This window comes from Carassius gibelio, chromosome B13, assembly GCF_023724105.1.
Source record: "Carassius gibelio isolate Cgi1373 ecotype wild population from Czech Republic chromosome B13, carGib1.2-hapl.c, whole genome shotgun sequence".
Lineage (NCBI taxonomy): Eukaryota > Metazoa > Chordata > Actinopteri > Cypriniformes > Cyprinidae > Carassius > Carassius gibelio.
In genome coordinates, this window is record NC_068408.1 from 19736762 (window position 1) to 19758984 (window position 22223).

The 22223-nt window shown below is 38.6% G+C and overlaps 1 protein-coding gene across 1 annotated transcript; it reads right to left on the reverse strand.

Moving 5' to 3' along the window:
• Positions 1-701: 701 nt before the first annotated feature.
• Positions 702-20109, reverse strand: pdzd7a (PDZ domain containing 7a). Its single transcript, XM_052571970.1, has 15 exons — positions 19456-20109; positions 18558-18695; positions 18249-18423; positions 16506-16682; positions 16228-16375; positions 15165-15225; positions 13275-13736; positions 11707-11913; positions 10785-10960; positions 10098-10189; positions 9890-9981; positions 9528-9599; positions 7320-7904; positions 6051-6151; positions 702-2536 (listed from the first exon to the last, which is right to left on the reverse strand). The coding sequence occupies exons 1-15, from the start codon at positions 19637-19639 to the stop codon at positions 2387-2389; spliced, it is 2820 nt and encodes a 939-aa protein (XP_052427930.1). The 5' UTR covers positions 19640-20109; the 3' UTR covers positions 702-2386.
• Positions 20110-22223: the final 2114 nt, after the last annotated feature.

Here is a 22223-nt window from a genome sequence, read left to right on the forward strand (position 1 = left end):
CTTATTAATTTTAGAACTGTCAAAACAGATTTCGCAGGAAACTGCATGTTTGCATCAAATAAAAGTATAAACTATTGTTGTAAGGTGTAGCTTAAAACTACAACAAATGAACCTTTAACGGAAAAAAGTTTGCAAACAGAAAGAGAAAATGACAGTGTGTGTAATAATACATGAATCAACACTTTGATTTTAGTTTACAAAGCTTTACATTTGCCTAGTATTGACTGGGTTCACAAAACAACATTGGTAAATGCTGGTAACAATACCAAACTCCAAACCAGTTATTACTAGTACTTTTTACTAGTAGTACTAATTTGTCTATAAATAGCCTACTAGCTGAGTTAAAACACTTTACACCCTTTTTCCTGAACTGATACGAAATCTCAATGTTTAATTTTAATGTCAGCACACTGGCATGCATTTGTAATGTTATTTTACAACAATTATATATTTTACAAATTTGTCATATATCCGTTTTTCATAGTTTTTTGATTCGCTCAGGCACACCCGTGTGCTTCAAACAGTCAGATTCTTCCGCGTAGAATAGCCAAAGCACAACTCGCGTAATCAAAAAATGTTCCTCCTCAGTAACTTGTAGTTCTATGCTTCAACCACTAGAGGTTACAATAGCGAATATTTAATCATTTGTACTTTTTCATTTAGAATCAAATTAGAGTCGAAAGAGCATACACGCTGGAAACTGGCAATATTTAACCTTTTTATTTATAATCACACAATGACTTTTGTAATAAAACGAATTGCAAAAATGCAGACCAGATGCGTACAGAGAAAAACATCCAGTATATAACACTGATCCTAAAATCATCAGAACGTTTAGATCTTAATTGCACAGTCCATATGTGCAGCTTTAAGGCACAAATATAAAAAAAATACTAAGCATAAGCACAAGTTCCCAAAAATAGAAATTCTCTTAGAGCACAGGATGTGAACTGAGACATGGATCCTCGTTTGTAATAATCCCCCAGACATTCACTAAACCAAACCAGCAAATTGAGACCTAATCTCAATCTCAATCCATACTGTGGCTGTGTGTAATCTCTCTCAGGCATAACTGTAACCCGGATGGATGGGTAGTGTTATGATTATGTCATGCCAGTGTGCTCTTATCTAGCTCCAGGCTTAAACTGCAACCAAAAATAGATATCTCGTGTTTAAACAGGATCCTTTAGTGGTGGAAAGGATGAGTTATGACTGTTTTATTAGATTTTATAGAATGAACTGAAAATAGAAAAGGAATACATTCAAAAACAAATAACTTTCAACGGGAAGGGGAAAAGTCACCATCTGTGAATGGCCAATAGCACTCTCTGGAAGCCCATTTTTGGATTCTTGCTCAGGGGTTAGCCTTGACCCCCACCAGTTTCGCAAGTGTCCACCTTTTATACCCTGCAGCACCAAGGCCCTGGTATACTTCAAGCTAAATTCAAGAACTGGTGTGATGTCATTTTGAACAAAATCAGGCATAATGTTAGTTAGACTTTGTTTCAGGAATTTAAAGTAGCTTGACAGAAAAGTTTGCTTCAGCTGTAAACACCTTCAAACAACCATTGGTCCATGGCGATTATGTAATACAGTAGATAAGTGTGCTCTGGGGCTCTGCCTTCTTTGATGGTGAAATCTTCTGTTCATTTCTTCTCTTCAGGCTGTCAAGAGTAAACACATGAACACACTGGAAAGCTAAAGCTGCAATTCCAATTTATAAGTGACACTGATACTGTTTATTCCATGTTTAGTACTGTAAATCTGCTATATAAATATGACATGAATTGACTGGAGTGCCAAATTGCAGAGCTTGTGCAAACATATCCACTTCGTTATGATCAGCAGCTTTCTTAAAGCAATGGTTCACCCCAAAATGCAGAAAATTTGCTGATAATTTACCAACCCTCAGAATATCCAGACTGAAGTCATGTAGATTACTTGAGGATTACTGTGATGTTTTTATCAGCTTTGGACTCTCATTCTGATGGCACCCATTCACTGATCCACTGATAAGCAAATGACGTTATTTCTCCAAATCTGTTTCAATTACGAAACCAACTCATCTACATCTTAGATGGCCTGAGGGTAAATCTGAAGCTAAATTAGTAAATCCTGAGCAAATTTTCACTTTTGGGTGAACTATTCCTTAAACTGCTGTTTTCTCGCCACTGTCATTTTGAGAGAAGAGTGTGCTGCACATATTTACATATCCGTCTAATTGCTGCTCTCACCAGTGTGGGCGGCATCATGATGTTTACAAACAGTTTACCGCTGCTCATGTATTTCAAATTTATTTTAACTCAGGTGGAGAATGAAAGAGAGCTTTGCCCTGGTAATATCGAGGCCTTTACTACAAACTCATTGAGTTTCAGGCTGCTTTAGGTCAGTCTTTCGGGTTCTTGGGAACTTTGACGATAAACTCCATGGGGTCTTTGGCCTTGTTGCTGAAAGCCCTTCGAATGGCATCCACCGCATGCTGATGTGTAACACCTTGGAGGGACTCTCCGTCTACCGACACCAGCTCGAATCCAGCCTACACACACACAAATAAGAGATTTCTAGAAAAGTTCAGGTGTAGGACTTGATCATTAATGCAGATGTCTGTTTTCCCGACACATCCCTGAGTATTTCTGGCAGAGCGCAGACAGGCGCGCGCTGTCTGAATGGCAGGAAAAAGCAGATGCTGCAGGCACAGGAAGCCACTCGTTTCCTTTGTTCTCCTTCGTTAATACCTGTGAGTGATCTCATCTGGCCTGTTTCAGACTGTGTGTGTGTGTGTGTGTGTCAAGGCTCTGCCAGTGGATGACATCAGCTTATTATACTTCAGAAATGGATGTTTTTCTCTGTGATTGTAACCACTGGCAGACCAGAAGCACAGATGTTTGAGTCTTGCAGGTCAAAAACACATGGCATATCCATCAGCTCTCATCTAAACTCATCTCTGACACCACTAACAGCATAAAACTAAGTTAAAGAGTGAAACAGAGTGAGCAGAACCAAATTATGTACACCAGTCTCTAGGAGAGCATAACCCAAAAGTTCAACACTTACACCGATGCAGGAGCGTGTCTTTGGAATTATGTCTTTCCTGCCAGGAAAAAAAGTACAAAGTACAGCTGCGCTCACAAACGAACTTTAGTTCAAAGTAGGCACATTTCCTCAGTCACGATCTCTTACCAGGATGCACCTGTTTAATGAACTCTCTACACCCATCCTTAGCGGTCAGGGTCTGTTTTCGTGCCCTTTATTGGTCAGAACAAACATAAAAAACTGTCTTCTTATAGAGACAGTATATTTCTCCGTTCATTCTCACTTAAATAGAACTGGAAAACATTTTATTTGGGCTCATCATTTTCAGCTAAGAGTGTAATTTCTACTGTGAAAAACAAAAAAGAAGATATTTTGAAGAATGTTGTTAACCACTGACTTCCAATGTATGCTCCTACTCCCTAAACGTGATATCTGTTGAAGTAGACTTCTCTGACAATAATCGCTCATATGGAATGCCTTGGGATGTCCTCAATGAAAGGCAATGACAGGGTCACGCAGATTATGATATAAGATAAATATTGTAATATATTTTACTTTCAAATGCATATGATGATATTCCCTCTCTACTTCCTGTGAAGTGATGTATCGATGTGCCCTTATTCCCTATGCCATTTCTAGTGCACTTTGAACTGAACATGTATACGCTCCCTTGTGAACCTTGTGAAAATATTTGTTGCAGAATACTGAACACATTTATAGTTTATTATTTATTCAGTTTACATAGAGGTCTATGTTTTGGGTGAATACTTTTGGCCCCACCTCCCCTTATAGATGAGCAATGCATGGCTAAGACTATTCCAGTCATTGAAAGTGAACCCAAAAGTAGAACACAAGAACTACTAAAGAGCATTATTAAAACGTATTGCAACACACTCTGTTTGTGTCCCTTTATGGACATTTAGGGGCCTAAGATTTATTTAAGCTGACATTCTCTTCAAACAGCACTTACATTAAGGAGACCGCAGGGACATCATCAGTCTTTTTTTGTATGCCATCTGCCTTTTTGACTAAAAACAAATCACCAAAGCATTCTATGGTTTCAGTGGACAAGTGGAGTCATTTATCAGTGGATAGCAGAGAACATCACCGTGTGCATGGAGAGAGCGAAAGAAGATGACTCACGGAAGAATAGAAATCAATGTGTTTGGTGCACATACAACGGAATAGAAACATATTTTCAAATATTTTCAGATTGCATGGCTTTTGTATTCACAGATTTGGGCCAAACAGTGCTGGTTAGAAGTTAATTGCAATTATATATACACGTCATTAACCATCATGTCATCACTCTAGCAACCACTCAGTACACCCTAGTAATGGCTTAGCAAATACTGTGAAAGTTATCAAGCCCCCTTGTGGTGGCAAGTTTTGCACAGACAAAACTCCCTTGAAACTTTCTCCAGAAAATGCCCAAATATAGTTAAATCTGTTAGTAAAATGGAGCCCTCTGTATTTATAAGCTGAAGAATGACTGTCAAGAACAAGACAACAGACTATAATCAAGATGAAAAAGAGAGTGCTGGACTAATTACACACGAACCGAAAGAGCAGACTCTGTGGAGCCCCAACACATACACAACACCTGACCTCCGTCTGCCATGCGTGTCAACAACTTTTGATAAGAGGGATGTGACTGCAGACAATGTGTGACAGAAACCTGACCTCCATGCTGCCAGAGCATACTCGCCGCTCAGATAATACAGTTATCAGGAACAGGAAGCATGTCAACAGGGCGCTCCACACTTTCCCTCTGCAGGCTTGTTAATCTGCAGAGCTCAGTGAAGATAGCTGCCCTGAAGAGCCTCTCACGGCTTCAGGGTGAGACAACAAGTGAATTGGGTGGAATGTAAATTAGTCTCCCTTTGGTATGAATGGAAATACCCACTAGTCTTTCACACCAAGTCCAGGAGGAGGCCAGAGATGAGTGGATGTTCTTGGCAACTGAGGGGTTTTGAGCCTGACACCAGATCTCCTGAGTGTGGCAATACAAGCCTTTCAGAGCAGGCCAGGGAAATGCTGTCACCTGATAGGCTGTAATCGACAAGGATGCGGCTTCTCTTGACAAACACACACACAAGCGCACATACATATATGGGATTCCAGGGTTTTAACCTTTTATGCTGGGTAACAGAGGTGCTGTTGGTATCATGTGCTTAACCTCTGTGACCTTTTGCCCTCATTCGGCCTCATTTCAGATGCAAAGACCAGGATGTTGTGTAGACACGGTGGTACATAAAATGTCTGTACACCATCTGGAATGACTAGCGTGACATCTATCTTCATGCTTGATCTACCAGCTCCATCATGGTCTACCAGCAAGACCAGCAGCAAACTAAAGCGAACCAGAGTAAACCGGCCTGGTCCAAGCAGGTCTTTCCAATAGAGATGTACAGCACGTGTTCTTATGTGCCAAAAGCTTCCTTAAAAAGAAGCAGCTGACTCAAATACTGTGTTTTATGGTCTGGTTGATGTAATTCATCAATGATGAATGAGTTGCACCACTTAAGCATATAAAAATGCCTCTGCGCTCAGCTAACGTAACTGAGTTCTAGTTGTAACCAAAACAGAAATCACAAGGCCTGCAGCCGTTGATCATTCCCAGACCTTCCTAATAATGATCGAGTGATAAACACACTATTCATCAACTAATAATACTAGGATGAATCCTTCTAGCAGTATACTTATACATTATTAGCAAGCAATGGTACAGAATTTGATAAAGGAGTTTGTGTGAGAAAATCAAAATATGGTTGGTCACTTATAATTTGCATCAATAGATCAAACCAGCTCATTCAAGTCTGAGACCAAGAGCAGAAAAGGGCAGGGGCAGAGTCAAAGTCAAAGGCCATATTGTCAGAACTTGACTCTCTTCTGATCTTGGCCTAGAGTTGGACTCAACCTAGTCACACTTCTGTTCTATTCTGTTTCAAATAAGCTTGTCTAGATTGCAACACTGCTTAGTCTACTGTAGATGAGTCTATACGAGGATCAGTTACCTTCAGAACATTACTAGTAGATGCCGCTCCCCCTGGAAAGATCTTCTCTATCTTCACCATTGGTTGCACCTTTGACTCAATCCCACCTGAGATGCTTATTCCTGCAAAAAGAATAAGAATCATCTAGCCATCCACATTTTAATGATGACTTCAACTCTCTCTCTATATATATGCATGAAACAAACACTGCATAACCAATTCATCTACACTATTTATATTCTTATATTTTAGGCCTTTTATTTGGATGTATGTGGAAAACTGAGATTTTAATTGTGCCATAAACGTGACAGATGCAGATGCCAGCAGATGTCAACCAGCTGCGCAACTGTCATTAAGATGAACAGAAATAATAATGTTGAGCTTTCTCCAGGACCGTCATAAACCTTCTTGTGAACTCTATTACTGGTGGGTTACTGGTTGCACTGGGCAATTCACTGCCATCTTCTGGTGAGGTGAGAAGAATAACTGTAGGAGAATCTCTTCTTTAATACTAATCTATCAGTTATTATATGGCCTTTTTTCCACAAAGTTCTTATTTCGTATTTTGTAAGTGTATGCTACATACTCAGAAAAAAGGTACAAAAGCCATTACTGGGGTAGTACCTTTTCAAAAGGTACACTTTTGTAACTTATTTACCTCTAAACCTTTACCTTTACCTGCATATTAGTACCGTAAATGTGCATACTGAACAAGTACCAAGAGTGTACATTTAAAGACAGCTTTTGTGCATTTTTTTTTATTGTGAGTCCAGAATGAATCACATGCTCCGCAAATCTACTGTATTAATAGGCTTTAGTCATAATATTACTCATACTCACAAACAGAGATCTGAACAAACTCTAACCCTAAGTATAAAACTTTGGAGTGTAACTCATCAAGAACTGTTTCTATTACCAGCAATAACTGGCCTTTTGAGAAGAGATTACTTTTCTAAGTGATCATATTTCACTGGTGAATGATACAAATGTCATGATTCACAATGAAGGAGGGGCCTAAACCATGTCTATGGATCAAAATATAATAGAGGCTTGAGTGTGGGAATTTGGAAACCGTCCAGAGCATTCTATAATCCACATAGCAACATGATTAAAAAAAAAAATGCAGAGCAACCTGGCAACCACCCAAAAGACCCTAGATATGTGGGGGCAACTTTTGCATAGCCAAGCATAAATATATAATCAATTTATTTTAGTGAGAGAGAAATGGGATGTTTGACATTTGAGAAGCGTTGCAACACAGCCAGAATACAGTAGCTCAGAATAACTCACCAAGGGACTGTTTGGTCTTAGAGATAGTAACTGTGGTTAGTTCATACTCCTGCTCTGGTGGGGTTTCTTGGCTGTCTGAGTGTCCATTCACTGGTTCTTTCCAGCCCTGATCCGAGCTGGGCGCAAAAACCTGGGTCAATGGTGTCCTACTCCGGCGCTGTGCACTCATGACGGTATGCTTTACCTCTTTACCATTCTGGGATTTGTCTGATTTCATTTGATGTCCATTCCTATAAGGGGATCTCCCTCGCTCTGGGACAGAATCACCCCTGCTGGATAAAGAGTCATGGTGTGAGGTCCTGGGGAAACCGTTGTCTCTTCTCTGGGGGGAGCGTCCGATGCGTTCGGCGCTGTGAGGAGACTCTGAGTGTGTCCAGCTGGGCCGAGCAGGACTCAGTGAACGATTACGGAGCGAGTCTGTGATGTAAGTGTCCACTGGTACATCCAAGAGTGGCGTGAAAGCTCGAGGAGGAGGAAGACGTCCAGTCGGTAAACCTGCCAAACGCAGCCGTTCCAGTCCTTCAATGAGCTGCCGTTCTCTCTCCAGATCCTGTACCGGCTGAAGGTGGAATCCACCCCGGTAATCTGTCATACAAGAGGATATTAAAACCATTTCTCACACATTCTAAACTTAATCCCAGGTTATCATCAATCAAAACCCCAGTTTTAAAGGGAACATTAGAGACTTTACCTATTCAAAATTGTGAATATAGTCAGAGCTAAATAGCACAACAAACAGATTTTTAGAAAGTAAAATGTAACAAGAAAAAAAGAAAAAGAACAATTAGGGAGAATCAATAAATTATTGATAATTTACTGCAATTGTGTGAATAACATGTAATCCATGAAAAAGTAACTGTAATCTGATTATGAGCATTATAAAATGTAATATTCTCTCTTTACAAGTCCTTGATTTTTTAAATTAGATTACATAATAAAGATTACATGTAATCACTTACTACCCAGCACTGTGTAGTGGTGTTAGCTCCACTTTTACCAGAAATTATGAAACCCGTCTCTTGTGAAGGGTTAGCACCACTTTTGCACCATTTAAATATTAGATGCTTAACAATAGGCATCCAATCGCATCCCCATTTTAGTCTGAAAACTCAATTTCAGAGAAATATATAGGCTTCTGTTTACCCAGGGTTTAGAATGACCCAGGGTCAACTATTTTCAAGTGTTTTCAAAAGCCCTTTTTGTACAAATATTTTGGGGCTACTGGATGTCAAGGTATTGCCATCATACCATATAGGTAAAATTATAGGTTTAGAAACACTACTGAGAATTCAGAATCAAAGAGTTCCCACGAATATACATAATTCTACATAAAATATACATAATTATGGTATAAAAGCTGAATTAATTTACATCTCCTTAAATCAGTGCAGATGTTACGAAACCTCACACACGCACTTTCCCTTTCATCCAGAAATGTGAGCGACAATCACACATTCATATCCATTGAGTAAGCAGCGGTGTGGCGTAGCATACATGCACATCTCGCTCAGATTTCAGGGGCCTCTAGCACAGAGAGTTTTGAATTACTCTTCTGTGGACATCACAAAGGAGCTGCATTAAGTCTCAGACCTGCGTGGGTGGACACTTGAAGGTTAAACAATGCAAGGCGCCTTACTTGCATTTCAGAAACGATTTCCATTCAAAAGTCAGAGGCACATTACAGCACGACACTGTGGACAATGACAGCGGTCACTGTGCACTCCAGAGTTAGAGGTTAGGAGGTCGTGCAGTGTCAGCAGCAGTAAGAAACAGGCAGGCTTTCTGGCAATAAGAGACATATTATCTTCTTTTGGCAGTGATGCATGTTGGGCATCCTGCAAATGATGCATGTGTGTCCTAAATGGCAGCTTACAATGAAGAAAACTGCATGTTATTAAAAAGTGATGGTAGTGTGTACAGTAACAAAGGTTTGAGAATGGGAGGAATTGTGTGTGTGGATTAAATATCAGCAACAGGACATTTGTAGTTTATGTTTGTGTGTGTATACGGTTAGACATTCATTTCAGGATATGAAATGCCTGGTGCAGAAAAGAGTTTGTGTCTTTTCCTACAGGGATCACTTGGAGGACATTGTACACTGTAAATGGATGAGTAAATTTAGAATAGAATAGAATAGAATAGAATAGAATAGAATAGAATAGAATAGAATAGAATACAACATTCCAGTTCACACCAAAAATAGGTCACCTGGGATGGGGGTTATTAAATGGCGACGGGGTGTTCCTCCATGACGAGGAGAATGCAGGACAGGAGACCTTACTGGGGAACCACAAAAAAACACAATGGATGGTTTACATGAATTGAATTCAAATTAAAATCCAGATTGTTCACTATCAAGTGCTCAACATATATGAACTTATTCAGTACTGTTAAATTATCCAAAGACAAAGCTCAGCTAAAGTGTTGTTTTGATTTGGGGTTTGCTTGGCCCCATTTATGGAAAACATTAATAATACAAAATTAGTAGTTACCAAAACTTTTGACTATTAATATGTAAGTACTTCTCAAACATGGAAGCTAAAATGTAAAAATCTGAAACTTTTTCTTACCAGAGCGGTTTTTGAGTATGTCATAGGCTTCAAGCTCAAAGGGCAACACCATACTGTCAAAACGGCCCAGATCTGTGGGAGGGATGATCATTCTATATAAAAGAAAGTGAATGTTAAATTAAAACATTCCACACATGAATAGTGCAAACACAGGCAGGAGATATATAAATATATGCATTTGAGAAGCTGACACTGAAACGCTCCTTACCTAACCTCCCTCAGCAGCAGAAGCTTCTCAGGCTTGTCCAAGATGGCCAGCAGGGGGCGCACCAGATCCTCAACCACACGCTCTACTAGAAACTAAAGAACAGAAGGAGATGCCCTAGCTCTATAACTATTTACTCCTGATAATGTGAAATAGTCACAAGCACTAGATTTAGAGTCTTAATCTGACCAAATTCACACAAAGGACGAAACATTCTTGCAATTTGGGGTTCACAATCTGTCAATAAAGTACTACACAATTTTGTAGGTAATGAAGTAACATGGTCTGCTACAATTTCACAAGCACTAACCGGATAACTGTAAAAAAAAATAAAGTAAGGTGTAGAAACTACTAGTAGTTTCACAAATAATTAGAAAGAATCTAGAGTTAATGCATTAAATGTGAATTTATTTTTAAATAGTAAGACTGCGGTGTTCTCCTGTAAAACATGCTTCAGTTTTGTTTTTAACTAAAATGTAACACTCAGTAGAGCTCTGTACGATACATGTACAATTGATAACTTGATCTCAATCATAAATGACAAGGCAAATCCTTCTTCTGTAAGCATAACCAGCATGCACATTGATTAGTGAGAAATATGCATAGCAAGACAATAGAGCCTCATACCTGTTAACCCGTATAAAGTCATAAATAAGACAATATTTCAACCTAGCAGACTTTTAGACTCACCCTTTTACAGTGTCTCATGACAGCCACCACCTCATCCTCGGTGAGCAGTTTCCGGGCCATATCCTCCAACATGGCCATGGTCTCCGGGCTGGGGATGGGGCTGTGCTCCCTCATTCCAGCTCGAGTCTCTCTGGGAGAACTCAACAGGTTAATTATGGGTCGACCCCGCTCTTTACCTGAGGACACAAATGCTAGAGTCTGTCTACGAGCGCTGATGACAGCAATTCGCATTTAAAGATCTATGGATTTGGCATCTTTGGTCCAATGAAGAATCTATTGAAGCTTTCCACTGCACAAAAAATTTCCATTACTGTTAATTGTAAGGTTATTTAGGGGGCCAAAAATAGTTCTATACAGTAGGGGTGTCCAGTCCTGCTCCTGGTTGGCCAACATCCTGCAGATTCCCAACACACTTGCCTCTAAGTTTCTAGTGAGACTGAAGACCATGATTAGCTGGTTCAGGTGTCTTTTACTAAAGTTAAAGCTAAACTTTGCAGGACAGTGGCCCTCCAGGAACAGGTTTGGACACCCCTGTTCTATGGCATCACAGCAAAAAAAAAAACATTTTAAAAAGTAAACTAATTGCAATTATGTACAGACTGGCAAATCTGACTGGCTGACAAGCTCTGATTAGCTTGGAGTTTTCAATGTGTTTCTAAGTTTTGCTGCAGTGTGCACTGTTGAGAAGGAAACTGAGCAATTCATCATTAGCTGAGCAAAACCACAGGGGTTGGGAGTCAAGGCCACTCCAAGGGAATTACAGCAGAACAGTGTACAGAAAAGCAGCTCTCTGATTTAGCCTCTTTAAAAACTCATTATGCTGCTTTCTGGCTTTTCAAATGCAAATATCCTCCTCAGCTATTCCCTGGTATCCACAGAAAGTGATCCTCATCAAAATATGTTCAGCCACATGTGTACTCACCAGGTTCATTATCTAAATGTTTCGGGGATTTGGATCTCCCTCTGTGACCGTCCCCTGACCCTTTGTCCTTCCTGTCTCTAGAGGACGACCTTTCCCGCCTGCGTCCACTTTTAAAGAGCAAGCTGACAAAGGTTTTGGAGCGCTGCAGGGTGCTTCTCTCCGCCTCTACCTTGACCTTTTGATGCTTGCTTTTCTTCTGCTTGTCCTCTGATCAACATTCAAGCAGAAATAGGTCAAAGAGTGATCTCCAGGCAAAAAATACTGAATTAATAAATGTTCACAAGGAAAACTTGAACATGCTCAGGTGTTAAAATGTATTATAGGTGGCACAGGTTCCAAATTCAGCCCTGAACAATGGTGACCCAGAAACTGGAGAGTCACTGAGATCACAATCCTGTTTCATCACTACTGTGTCCTCGAGAAAGTCATTTAACCCCAGGTCACTGCAGGATGAGGACATCTTTTTGGTTAAAAACAGCTACTTTGAATTCTCACAATGACTGTCATGGATATAATGGAGTAATTTTTCGTATTATCACCTACTTGTTCATGGAAAGTTTTTGGAATTCATAAAGTTTATTTACTTTAATAACTGTAAAATATTATGATAAAACAAACAAGCAAAAAATATAAAATAAGTAACTGTACCGAGACCCACAGAGGACATGCTGGGGGAAAAAAATCAAGATATGGTGGCCAATTTGTTCCCACAATTTGTTAAATGGTTATTCATAAACTGTGTTTTCGACAATTTCATTAAATTAAAACAAGAAAACATTAGCTCGACATTAACAATATTTAACTACAATGAGAGAGCATTTTAATAATAATTGGTCAAGAATTAATATGGGAAATAATTATTAATTTGTGTCCATTTTTTCTTCTTCATGTTAATAATATAAAAATGCGAAAAAGTTCCTAAAATAGGTGTCTTGTCTTTCTATTTTTGATTTGGGTTGAAATATGACCTGGACATGTTTCTGTGAGATTTATCGAAGAAGAGCTTGTTATGTTAAGTTGTGATGGAAAGTATTTGTTAAAGGCCACAAAACGTCCAGTCATTTATCTCCACAGTGTGAGGTATTAAGCCTGGCAAATAAAACAGGATGATATACACTTTGCTGTGTGGATTTTGAGCATACATTTCTCAAGGTATCAGATTCTCTAGTCTGAGCCGTTAATCTTTCACAGCAAGATCCCGTGCAGTAATGCTGATGTATTATGCATTCAACCAAGTTCATTTAAATGCAGTGATACAATGGCTGTACACTGCTATATATTTGACAAACAGACGTCACGTAGCAGTGTGGCTCTGAAGGTCAATTGCTGGTTTTCAACAACACATTTTCTATTCTGAGCAGAGCTTCCACAGCGTGTGTGTGTATCAGATAACCCAAGATCCTCATCACTGATCTGGTTGTGACCTTGAGCCTCATCACTACAACTGAGATATGAGTTACATCAGTGACAAAAACACACAACGGCCCTGTGCAGCTCAACTCATTTTGATTCACAGCCTTCTGACAGACTGTTTTATCTCTTCAAACCAGCCCTGTACCCTACTGTACCTGACACAGTGATGTGACTCTGGGATCGGCGGATGGGTTTGCGAGGCTTGCTGAGAGCCATTAGGACTGCCGTTTTAGGAGAGTCCAAAGTCTCTTTATCCCCAGCAGAGAAGGTCCTTGTCCGAGTTTTGGCAGTCCCGCTGCGTATTACTGTGTCTTTCAACACGACAGTTTCGCCAACCGTTCGGCTGGTTTCTGTGGTTAAGACCCTACTAGATCTTGATGAGGCATCGGGCTCCGGCGGGTCCGTCTGCATGGCGGCCTCTATCCGTTCAGAGCTGGGCCGGCGTGAGCGGTCCTCAGTGGAGATACAGACATCCACCATCTCTGAGCCAAACACAGGAGGAAACATGACCTGCGAGAGACCACTGAGAGAGCTGACCGGCGTCCCGGAGGAGAGAGAGGAAGTGGAGGAGTAGGAGTCTGAACCCTGGGAGGAAGCGGGCTGGCCTCCATTAGCCACTAAGGGGAAAAAGTAGAGATTTTCATTCATTATTTTTAAAGATAAAAAGTTGGATAACTGGTGCACTAAGTGCACTGGAGATCTGTCATCCATTTCATTAAACTTACAGTAATTTAATATAAATAAAATTATTTGAATATTTGACAATTAATTCACACAATTTCAAGGGGAAAAAAATCTGTCTGCCTAAAATGCTGTGGTAGAAATCATTATAATTATCATCTGCCATATATCAAAGAACCATTTAGATGATAAGCTTTATTTATTTATTTTTTAGGTCAAGTGTTATTTCGCTCTACAATAAAAAAAATAAAAATAAAAAAAGGTAATGTAAAAATAAAGTAAAAGTGTATTAATCTGTCAATTAACAGATTTTACTCCAGGCCAAAATAACTTTAATTTATGATTTAACTTATTTATTTACATATATATTACATATTTTAATAGATTTATTTTATATATTATACTATTTATTAATTAATTAATTTATTTATTCATCTATCTATCACTGGGTCCACATCAATACATTCATTTATACAAACAAAATTAAAGTTTATGCATTACATCAGATATAAATAGCTTTTTTGGGTAACAACTGTGAGTTGTAAAATAAAATAAAATGATAACACATGAAGCCTTTATGTATAATGCATTACTAAATATTTTTAAAGCAATAATTTCATCTTGTAATGTGTAGTACAGTCTCATGAATAATTGTTACCACAGTTAATACATTACAACACTTATCAATTCATTGTTACACTATGCAAATTTGGTTATAATTATTTAAGTTAAGAGATAATGTATTACAACGTACATTATGAATAATTATAATGGATTACACCCTTTAATAACCATTTATAATGCACAAAGGCTTTAAGTAAAATGTTACCAATAAAACAAAATAATAAAATAAGAAAGCTTAACAAATAAATCAACAGACATGGTGTCTAAAAGCCTCATAAATATTAAAGTTCTGATGTACTTTAACATCTGAATGAACAATATATCAATATCACTTGTGTTAAATATGGAGCAGAATTACAAGAGCTTCTGTCCTGCAACCTAAATACCCTGAATCACCCTGATGTTACAAACATGCACAATCCTGGACGACTTATCTGAATGTGAACATTACGATCTAATCCGTGGCTATTTTCAGACACTGCCATCCATATTAAAATGGAAAACAGAAAATCAGAGGGCAATGAAAAAATCTGGCTTGACATGTGGCCAGTTGGCGTTCAGCTTTAATCTGGAGATGAACCGTCCCAGTGCACACCATCAATTAATTATGAAAATTGCATTTCTATAAGATACAGATGCAAATGAGTGGGTCGCACAAGGCACGCAACCTACCCATTAATATATGTGCTATTAACAAATAAGATGTTAAACAGTGATGTTTGCAGGTAACGGTTACGTACATTTATTAAGCCAGCTGTACTCTGCCACCATCTCCTTGTAAGCAGGATATCGGCCAGCCTCCTAGGACAGGATATTACACAAGACATAATCACAAGTGAGAAAGAGAGCTACAGCCTTGCCACATTGCATGCAAGTTCAAAAGTCCTTGGGTATAGTTCATTGTGCAAATTAAGTCCAAACAGCCTAAAAATGACTTCCACCAGTGAAGTCAGAAGGATATGACCTCATTTCTGATGCCCCAGGTGTAGGCTGACCTCACTACAGGCTCACTGTTAGTTTGTTACTCCATAAACATAAAACAAACTTGAACATCATTAAGATGATGGTAGGAGGCAGTTTGATCTGCCTTGCAGGAGTGCAAGTTTCTGTGAGGACAGTGATGTCATGCAGGAGCTAAATTCGAACAGACTGCAGCAAAGTTCAAAAATAATCCCTTTCTCCTTTTGTTTTGACCCTTGTCTGACATTTTCTCACACTGTCACTTCACTTATCAGCAGTAGAGCTCGTACTTACCACCACGAAGTGGCATCAATAGCTAACAAGTCAGGCATTTAGCAGCTCTATATACTTATAGCACCACTGCAGGTTTGACAGAGCCTTGCCATGGGGGCAATGAGAAAAGGCCATAAAACGAGGCTTTCTGCTGATTATAACTTGATCCCTAAGGCCTGGTGAATAATGCACACCTGCTGGCTGTTTTTCACAGGAGGAACCTGAACCCTGCCTGAGTAAAGCAAGCAACCAGGAATGTGACGGCTAAATGCCAGCTGTCTGCTTTGCTATGCTTTCTCACTCCCAGACGCAATAAGAGGCAGTGTTGTTTAACATGCTGTGGTGGCAATTAATATGCCAAAGCACTTTGGAAATCATCTGTCTTGCTAAACTAAAAACTACAATTTCCCTGATAAACTAAGATGTATACAGTCATTAAAAATGGAGTCTCTCTATTATTTATTTGTAAAACTGTGTGGGTGTTATTTCCATAAATAAGACTGTTGATAATTCTGATAATCTCAAATGATCAGATATCAGGTCTATTGCTAAAGTTTTGGTTATTCTCACCTTAATGGTCAGCATCACGTGAGTGTGACTCTTTAGCACTTCTACTGCATTGCTGTGTGTGATGTCCTCAAAACTCACTCCATTGGCTGCCAGAATCTGATCCCCCATTTTAATTCCATTTTGCTCCGCCAGGCCACCAGGGTCCAGCCTCATCACAAAATTAAACAAATCATCCCATTAATAAAGTTCAACAATTAACCATAGCATCTAGGCAACAGTTGTCATGAAGTTGCTAGACACTGAAATGCATCACTTAAACCTTGTGCATTCTGTCTTACTTTGAGACGTAGATGCCCAGGCCAAACTCTTTGCCACCGCGGATGTTGAAGCCCAGGCAGTAGTCATCTGAGGTTGTGTAAAGGTGCACTATTCTGCGCAGGGCTCCATCTGAACTGGCCTCTGAAGGTGTGCGACCACTTTCTTCCACTACCATTCTTCGGTGAATTAGATCTACCCTGCACACATACATTCATATGAGTTTACATGCAATAAACTAATAAGTGACTCAATCATTTAAAACATTCTACAGAAAAAAAAAAGGTTTGGGGTCCTTAAAATTATTTTATAAAATAAGGGTTCATCCAAAATCTAAATTCTGCCATTAATTACCCTCATGTCGGAAGGTCTTCAGGTTTTGATGAAATCGGAGAGCTTTCTGACCCTCCATGGACAGCAATGCTACTGACAAGGTCTTCAAGGCCCAGAAAGGTAGTAAGGACAGCTTCCTAAAATTACGGTTGAACTAATGATGGCACATTGACTATTTTAATGATGTCTTTGCTACCTTTCTGGGCCTAGAACATGTCAGTTCTTAAGTTGTGTCCTGAACATTAATGAAGTTCTTAGGGGGTTTGGAACGACATGAGGGTTAGTAATTAATGACTAAATTTAAGCCACTGGTTCCATGTTGAAGTATTGAGCTGGTCAGGGTGCTCAAAAAAAAGCAGAACCATTTTTGAATGGTTACAGCATTTAAACCTTTAGGAAATCATCTACAAGTGGTTTACTTATAGTGGTATTTTCATATTAAGTTAAGATAGGAAAAAGTGTTTTAATGAATCTTCAGGTGAACACACATACGCTTCTGTAAAAACTTGCTCACTCTACTATCAGTTAATGAAATGGCTGAGAAGACCACTAAGGTAACTCTACCACTGCTGTATGCTGAAACAGAAGCTGAAGTAAAAGATAACAAGTAAAGGCCAAGAGTCACAGGGTTTCCGCCCCGTTAGTCAAGGCAGGGGGAGAAAGAGCCCATCACTACGCTCTGCTTATCTTCTCAGTTCAGTTAGTCTAATTAAACCCCACCATTCAGCAAATATGCAACAGAAAACTGCCTAAAAATACAGGCTTTCAAACACTAAAAGAGCCTCTAAATGTTCAAGGGCAAAACACACTCTTCTGTTATGAGTTGTCAAAGGGTATTTGGACAGCCTCCAGGAGGCAGGCTTGTGGGAGACAAGTCAAGCTGCCATACAAACAGCTACTTTTCTTGCATAATACTAAAGGACATATTGATGCATTTCATTAATTATTTCGTAAAACTATGAAAATAAAAATAATTGCATTTTTAAAATGTTTAAATGCATAGATACACAATATATCATGCAAAATATACTGTAGTATCTGAAAAACTATATCTGGCAACTTCAAGAAAAAAGTAGTAGGAGTAGTAGGAATACTAAAAATAGTATTTTACCTTTTAATAACTATTGTTTTTATAGAAGAACATACAGAATAAGAATCTTTAATATTCTGGAATAACAAAATAAATCGTGATTAATTAATTTATCAACACTCAACATCACCCTAGCTTCTGGTAAGAAAAAGTTTAAAAACAAGCAAGGTTATCATGATTATAACAGAAATAGTAAAGAAAATATCTTAGTCAATATATGGGATTCAAAAAATGGTGCAGAAACATTATAAATGACGTTAAGCCTGATAGAGTGTGCTTAGCCTAATATAAAACATACAAAATAGTACAGTACATCAAGTGAAGTCACAAAAGCATAACTTACCATGTAGTCTTCTCTTTTGAATAGCGGATACCTGGCACCTTCCCCACACGTCTTACCACCATGCGCAGACGATTATTTCCTGTCAGGACTTTCACAGCACTGCTCATAGTAATGCTCTCCAGACTTATTCCATTCACCTCGACCAGCTTATCCCCGACACACAGGCCTGCCAGCTCTGCAGTGTGGAGGAAACAAAATCACATTAATATGAAACTCATCAATAGCTTATACATAAATGCTTTGATGTAAGAAATCTCAAATGCAAATGTCAGTCCAGTGTCCTCATCAGTTGTAACCCCCTCTGTGTACCTGCAGAGCTCTCATCCTCGACTTTGCTGACAAAGATCCCCAGGCCGTGTTCAGAGCCTCCCCGCACACTGAAGCCCAGCCTGCCATCCTCACTTTTGTCCACAGTAATTGTGTGGATGTCTTCACTTTCATCCCCACCTACAGTGCACCAACATCAAACACAAATAGAAAGTTCCTCTGAAAATAAATATAACTCACAAGTATTGTTTTGGGTTTCGTCAAAGTTTTTGCTCCTTAGCTAAAGATTCTTTCTCGTGTAATATAATATTTCATAATATATGTAAGAATTTTCAATGTAAGACTTGCTTTAAAAAAAACTTAGCAATTTTTAAGCTTTATTACATGTTCTTAAAGACAAAAAAGGCAGCCAACAATTTTATTGCATTCAGCAACTCCTTCAATCACAGAATCCTGTTTGTGGTATTTTTTGTAGTTTGATGACACTACTGTTATTGTCCTAGAAATGTATGATGTCCCGATTTATAGATATGGATCTGGCTGATACCCAAGCAGATGAACATGTTTAGGTTAACAGATAAATGACAGATATCAAAATTGTAAACTATGCAGATTATAATCTAAAAAACAATAAAAAAAAGATGAACCATTTTAAAATATATCGACTGATACTAATTAATAAAAAAATATATCTCTAATATTAGCCAATAACCAATATATTTATATTATATTTGAAAATATATTTGGGAAATTTTATATAAACAGTATTTTTCAAATTGGTGATTTGTTTCAATTTGCATTATCTGATTCTTTGACAAATTGCTTTTGCGAAAACGTACAAACGAGATCTACCAATTCACCAAAAAATAAAACCACAGTGAATTGCTATGAGAATGTGTTGGTTACCTGCATCTAGATCAAGCTCTTATAGTTGACTTACCATCGACAGGTGAATTGATGAGGATGACCCTCCCCATAGGAGAAGAAGATCTCACTCCTCTCTGGCGATGCTGCTTCTTGTGCAGGTAGCGTGGTAGAGTAGAAGTGCCCGAGGGACCTGGCTGGGCACTGGTCTGAGCCCCATTCGTCATGTCTTTACGTGCCGTGTCAGACGAATGAGCCATGGCAAAGTGCCGACCTCCTCTCTAACCCTCATCCAGGGCCTGAGCTACTAAAGGGAAAGAGGGTGGATGGGGAAAACTTGAGGTTCAATGGGTCAATACTAGTCACGAGAATTAGATCCACAAAAGGAAACTCCACTGCAGTGGTGCAGGAAGAAGCTGCTATGAATCCAGTATTGTTCGTTTTAGATTACAAGCCATATTGTGACTGGTCTTCACAGAGTGAATTGATCCAAAGGACTCTTGACATAATTATAATAATTTCATGAAACAAATTCTATAATCCAAGAAGTGGCAGAGCAAAGTTTATCCTTATGTGCATTGTTCGGAAGAGAGTCCCACAAAAAATGGCTGTGGGTTAGACTGGAGCATTGGGCAGGAGTCCCTCCTCACTGCCAGTGGAGAAGTCAGTCATCTGGTCCTCCCAGGCCTCGGTGTCTCACCTTTACCTGCCAGTGATCCAAGACGACAGAGAAAGATCTGTGAGAACCCAGTGGCGCAATGACTAATTTCCCATGGGAGGTAAAGTGATATCAGCAATTATTGCATTCTGGAAAGCTAAGGGTAGCACTGTTTCCACAGCAAGAGATACTGAGCCAGTGTGGAACACTAATCTGTTAACATATACTTTTTAAACTTGAATGCATAAAGGGTGTTGCCTCAGCAATGTCATTTACATATATTTGGTTACTGGTTCAGAAGGAAAAAAACGTTTTATTAATGGGTTAATCTATTGTAAACACACACGTTATAGTTATCAATATAATGTTTTTTTACTGTATTTGTACGTGTAAAGTAAGCAAATTAATAAACCTATATACAAAAAAAAAACGCAACGTGTATAATCATATTTTTAAATTATTCATTTACCCTTAGAGTAGCGATAAAACATGATCCATTTTCCTTAAAGAAACCCACTGTATCCAATGCGCCTCAACCCCTTATGCGATCGTGTAGGTTTTTGGGTCAGGCAAGAAAAGAAGCTGGGCTGGCGTTGTCATTTTGTTAATCTAAACAGGAAGTTGGCGCTGTCGACTGACTGTCTCATCATCAGCACCTCGGACAGCGCTCAAGCAACAGGTTGCGTAAAGCTCATCGAAACGCTTTAAGACAACATTGTCAAGTCTCGCTTCTTCAAAATAAACAGCCTAATTTAAATGAATCAGGGAGAGAGGATCTCAAAACTATACAAAGATAATCCTCTATTAGATCCTTAAGGCACAGATGCAGTCAACAAGTTAGTAGGAATAACTTGCATTACCAGTAAGATTTATCTATTTACTTATCCCACTTAGGCTGATTTTAATGTGATACATAAATGCAAGAAAAACTAAGTTGGATAAAGTCAAATGACATTACCTGTCTCCATGTTGTGCCGCATGACCTCACCTGAGACAACGACAATATTAGCCTCCTTAAAGCCCGCCTCTCAGAGCATGTGATTGGATTATGTGGAACAGCTCAGAAGGACAGTGCACAAACTCATTTGGTCCAGTGGTTGACAATCGTCACTCATAGCATAAGAGTATTATATGAACAGTGGTCTTGTTGAACAGATCCAATTAAGTCTCACGTTGGTCTGACAGTAAGCGTCCGTTGCCATCATCAGGCGCTAAATGAAGCGAATTTCAACAAGATGTAGGCTATGCTTCTCTTTTCTTTGGTGGTTAAATTATCTATCGTGATTAAATGTTTCCAATTAGTAGGCTACTGTTTGATCTTGAGAATTTCTTTTGAACAAATGATGAAGGTGGTTTCCGTGTTTAGGATAAACCGTAATCGATCCCCTTTGAAGCATCAAGGAGATAAGAACATCTTTCATGACACTATACTGCCATGTAGTGGACATTTCTGTGAATTTGGGTTTTAACCCAGTTAATCCCAGCGGTCACAACAGTGACTGTAAAGCTCTTGATAAAGCTCTAAAAACCTTACTGACTGATTTAGTGCATTTCCTGGAAATATGGAAAAAAAATAAAGGGTCTCGATTAAACGTGTAGGACGGTGTCAAATCGTGAGTGCCAGTTGCCACATGACCAGAGCAGTTTAATTCCTGATTGCACCTTGAGAAGATGATGGTTACACCAAATCTCCAAAACAAAAGGCTAGTAAAGTATGTTCACATAAAGATCTGACAAAGATTTTTGGTCCACATTGTCTTTAAGGTGTCTAGTAGGCTATTAATATATTTATTCACATATATTCGGATTTGTTGAGTGTTGTCATAGAAGTAGTAAACATGTTGTGGGTCACAATAATGGCCGGTGGGTTAACAGTACATTTAGGTATATATATAAATCCAGTTGCAGTTGTTAGTGAAGGTTGCACTAAAATGTTGCAATAAAATATATATATATATATATATATATATATATATATATATATATATATATATATATATATATATATATATATATATATATCAAGTTAAAAGTTGAAATGTTACAAATAAGTTAAAATAACAATATTGATGCTGTAATACTGGTTGCACTAAAATAAAAAAAAATATGATATTTTACAATGAGGTTATAACAATTACAATGACAATTTTTTTTTTAAATATACATTGACGGTTGTATTTATTTTA

Coding starts and splice junctions, on each gene's coding strand:
- pdzd7a (XM_052571970.1), bottom strand. CDS start 19,639: ATGGCTCATTCGTCTGACACGGCACGTAAAGACATGACGAATGGGGCT. Junction 7,905..9,527: donor TTTAATAACCCCCATCCCAG/GTGACCTATTTT, acceptor CTTGTATGACAG/ATTACCGGGGTGGATTCCAC. Junction 2,537..6,050: donor CTACTAGTAATGTTCTGAAG/GTAACTGATCCT, acceptor GTGTGTGTGTAG/GCTGGATTCGAGCTGGTGTC.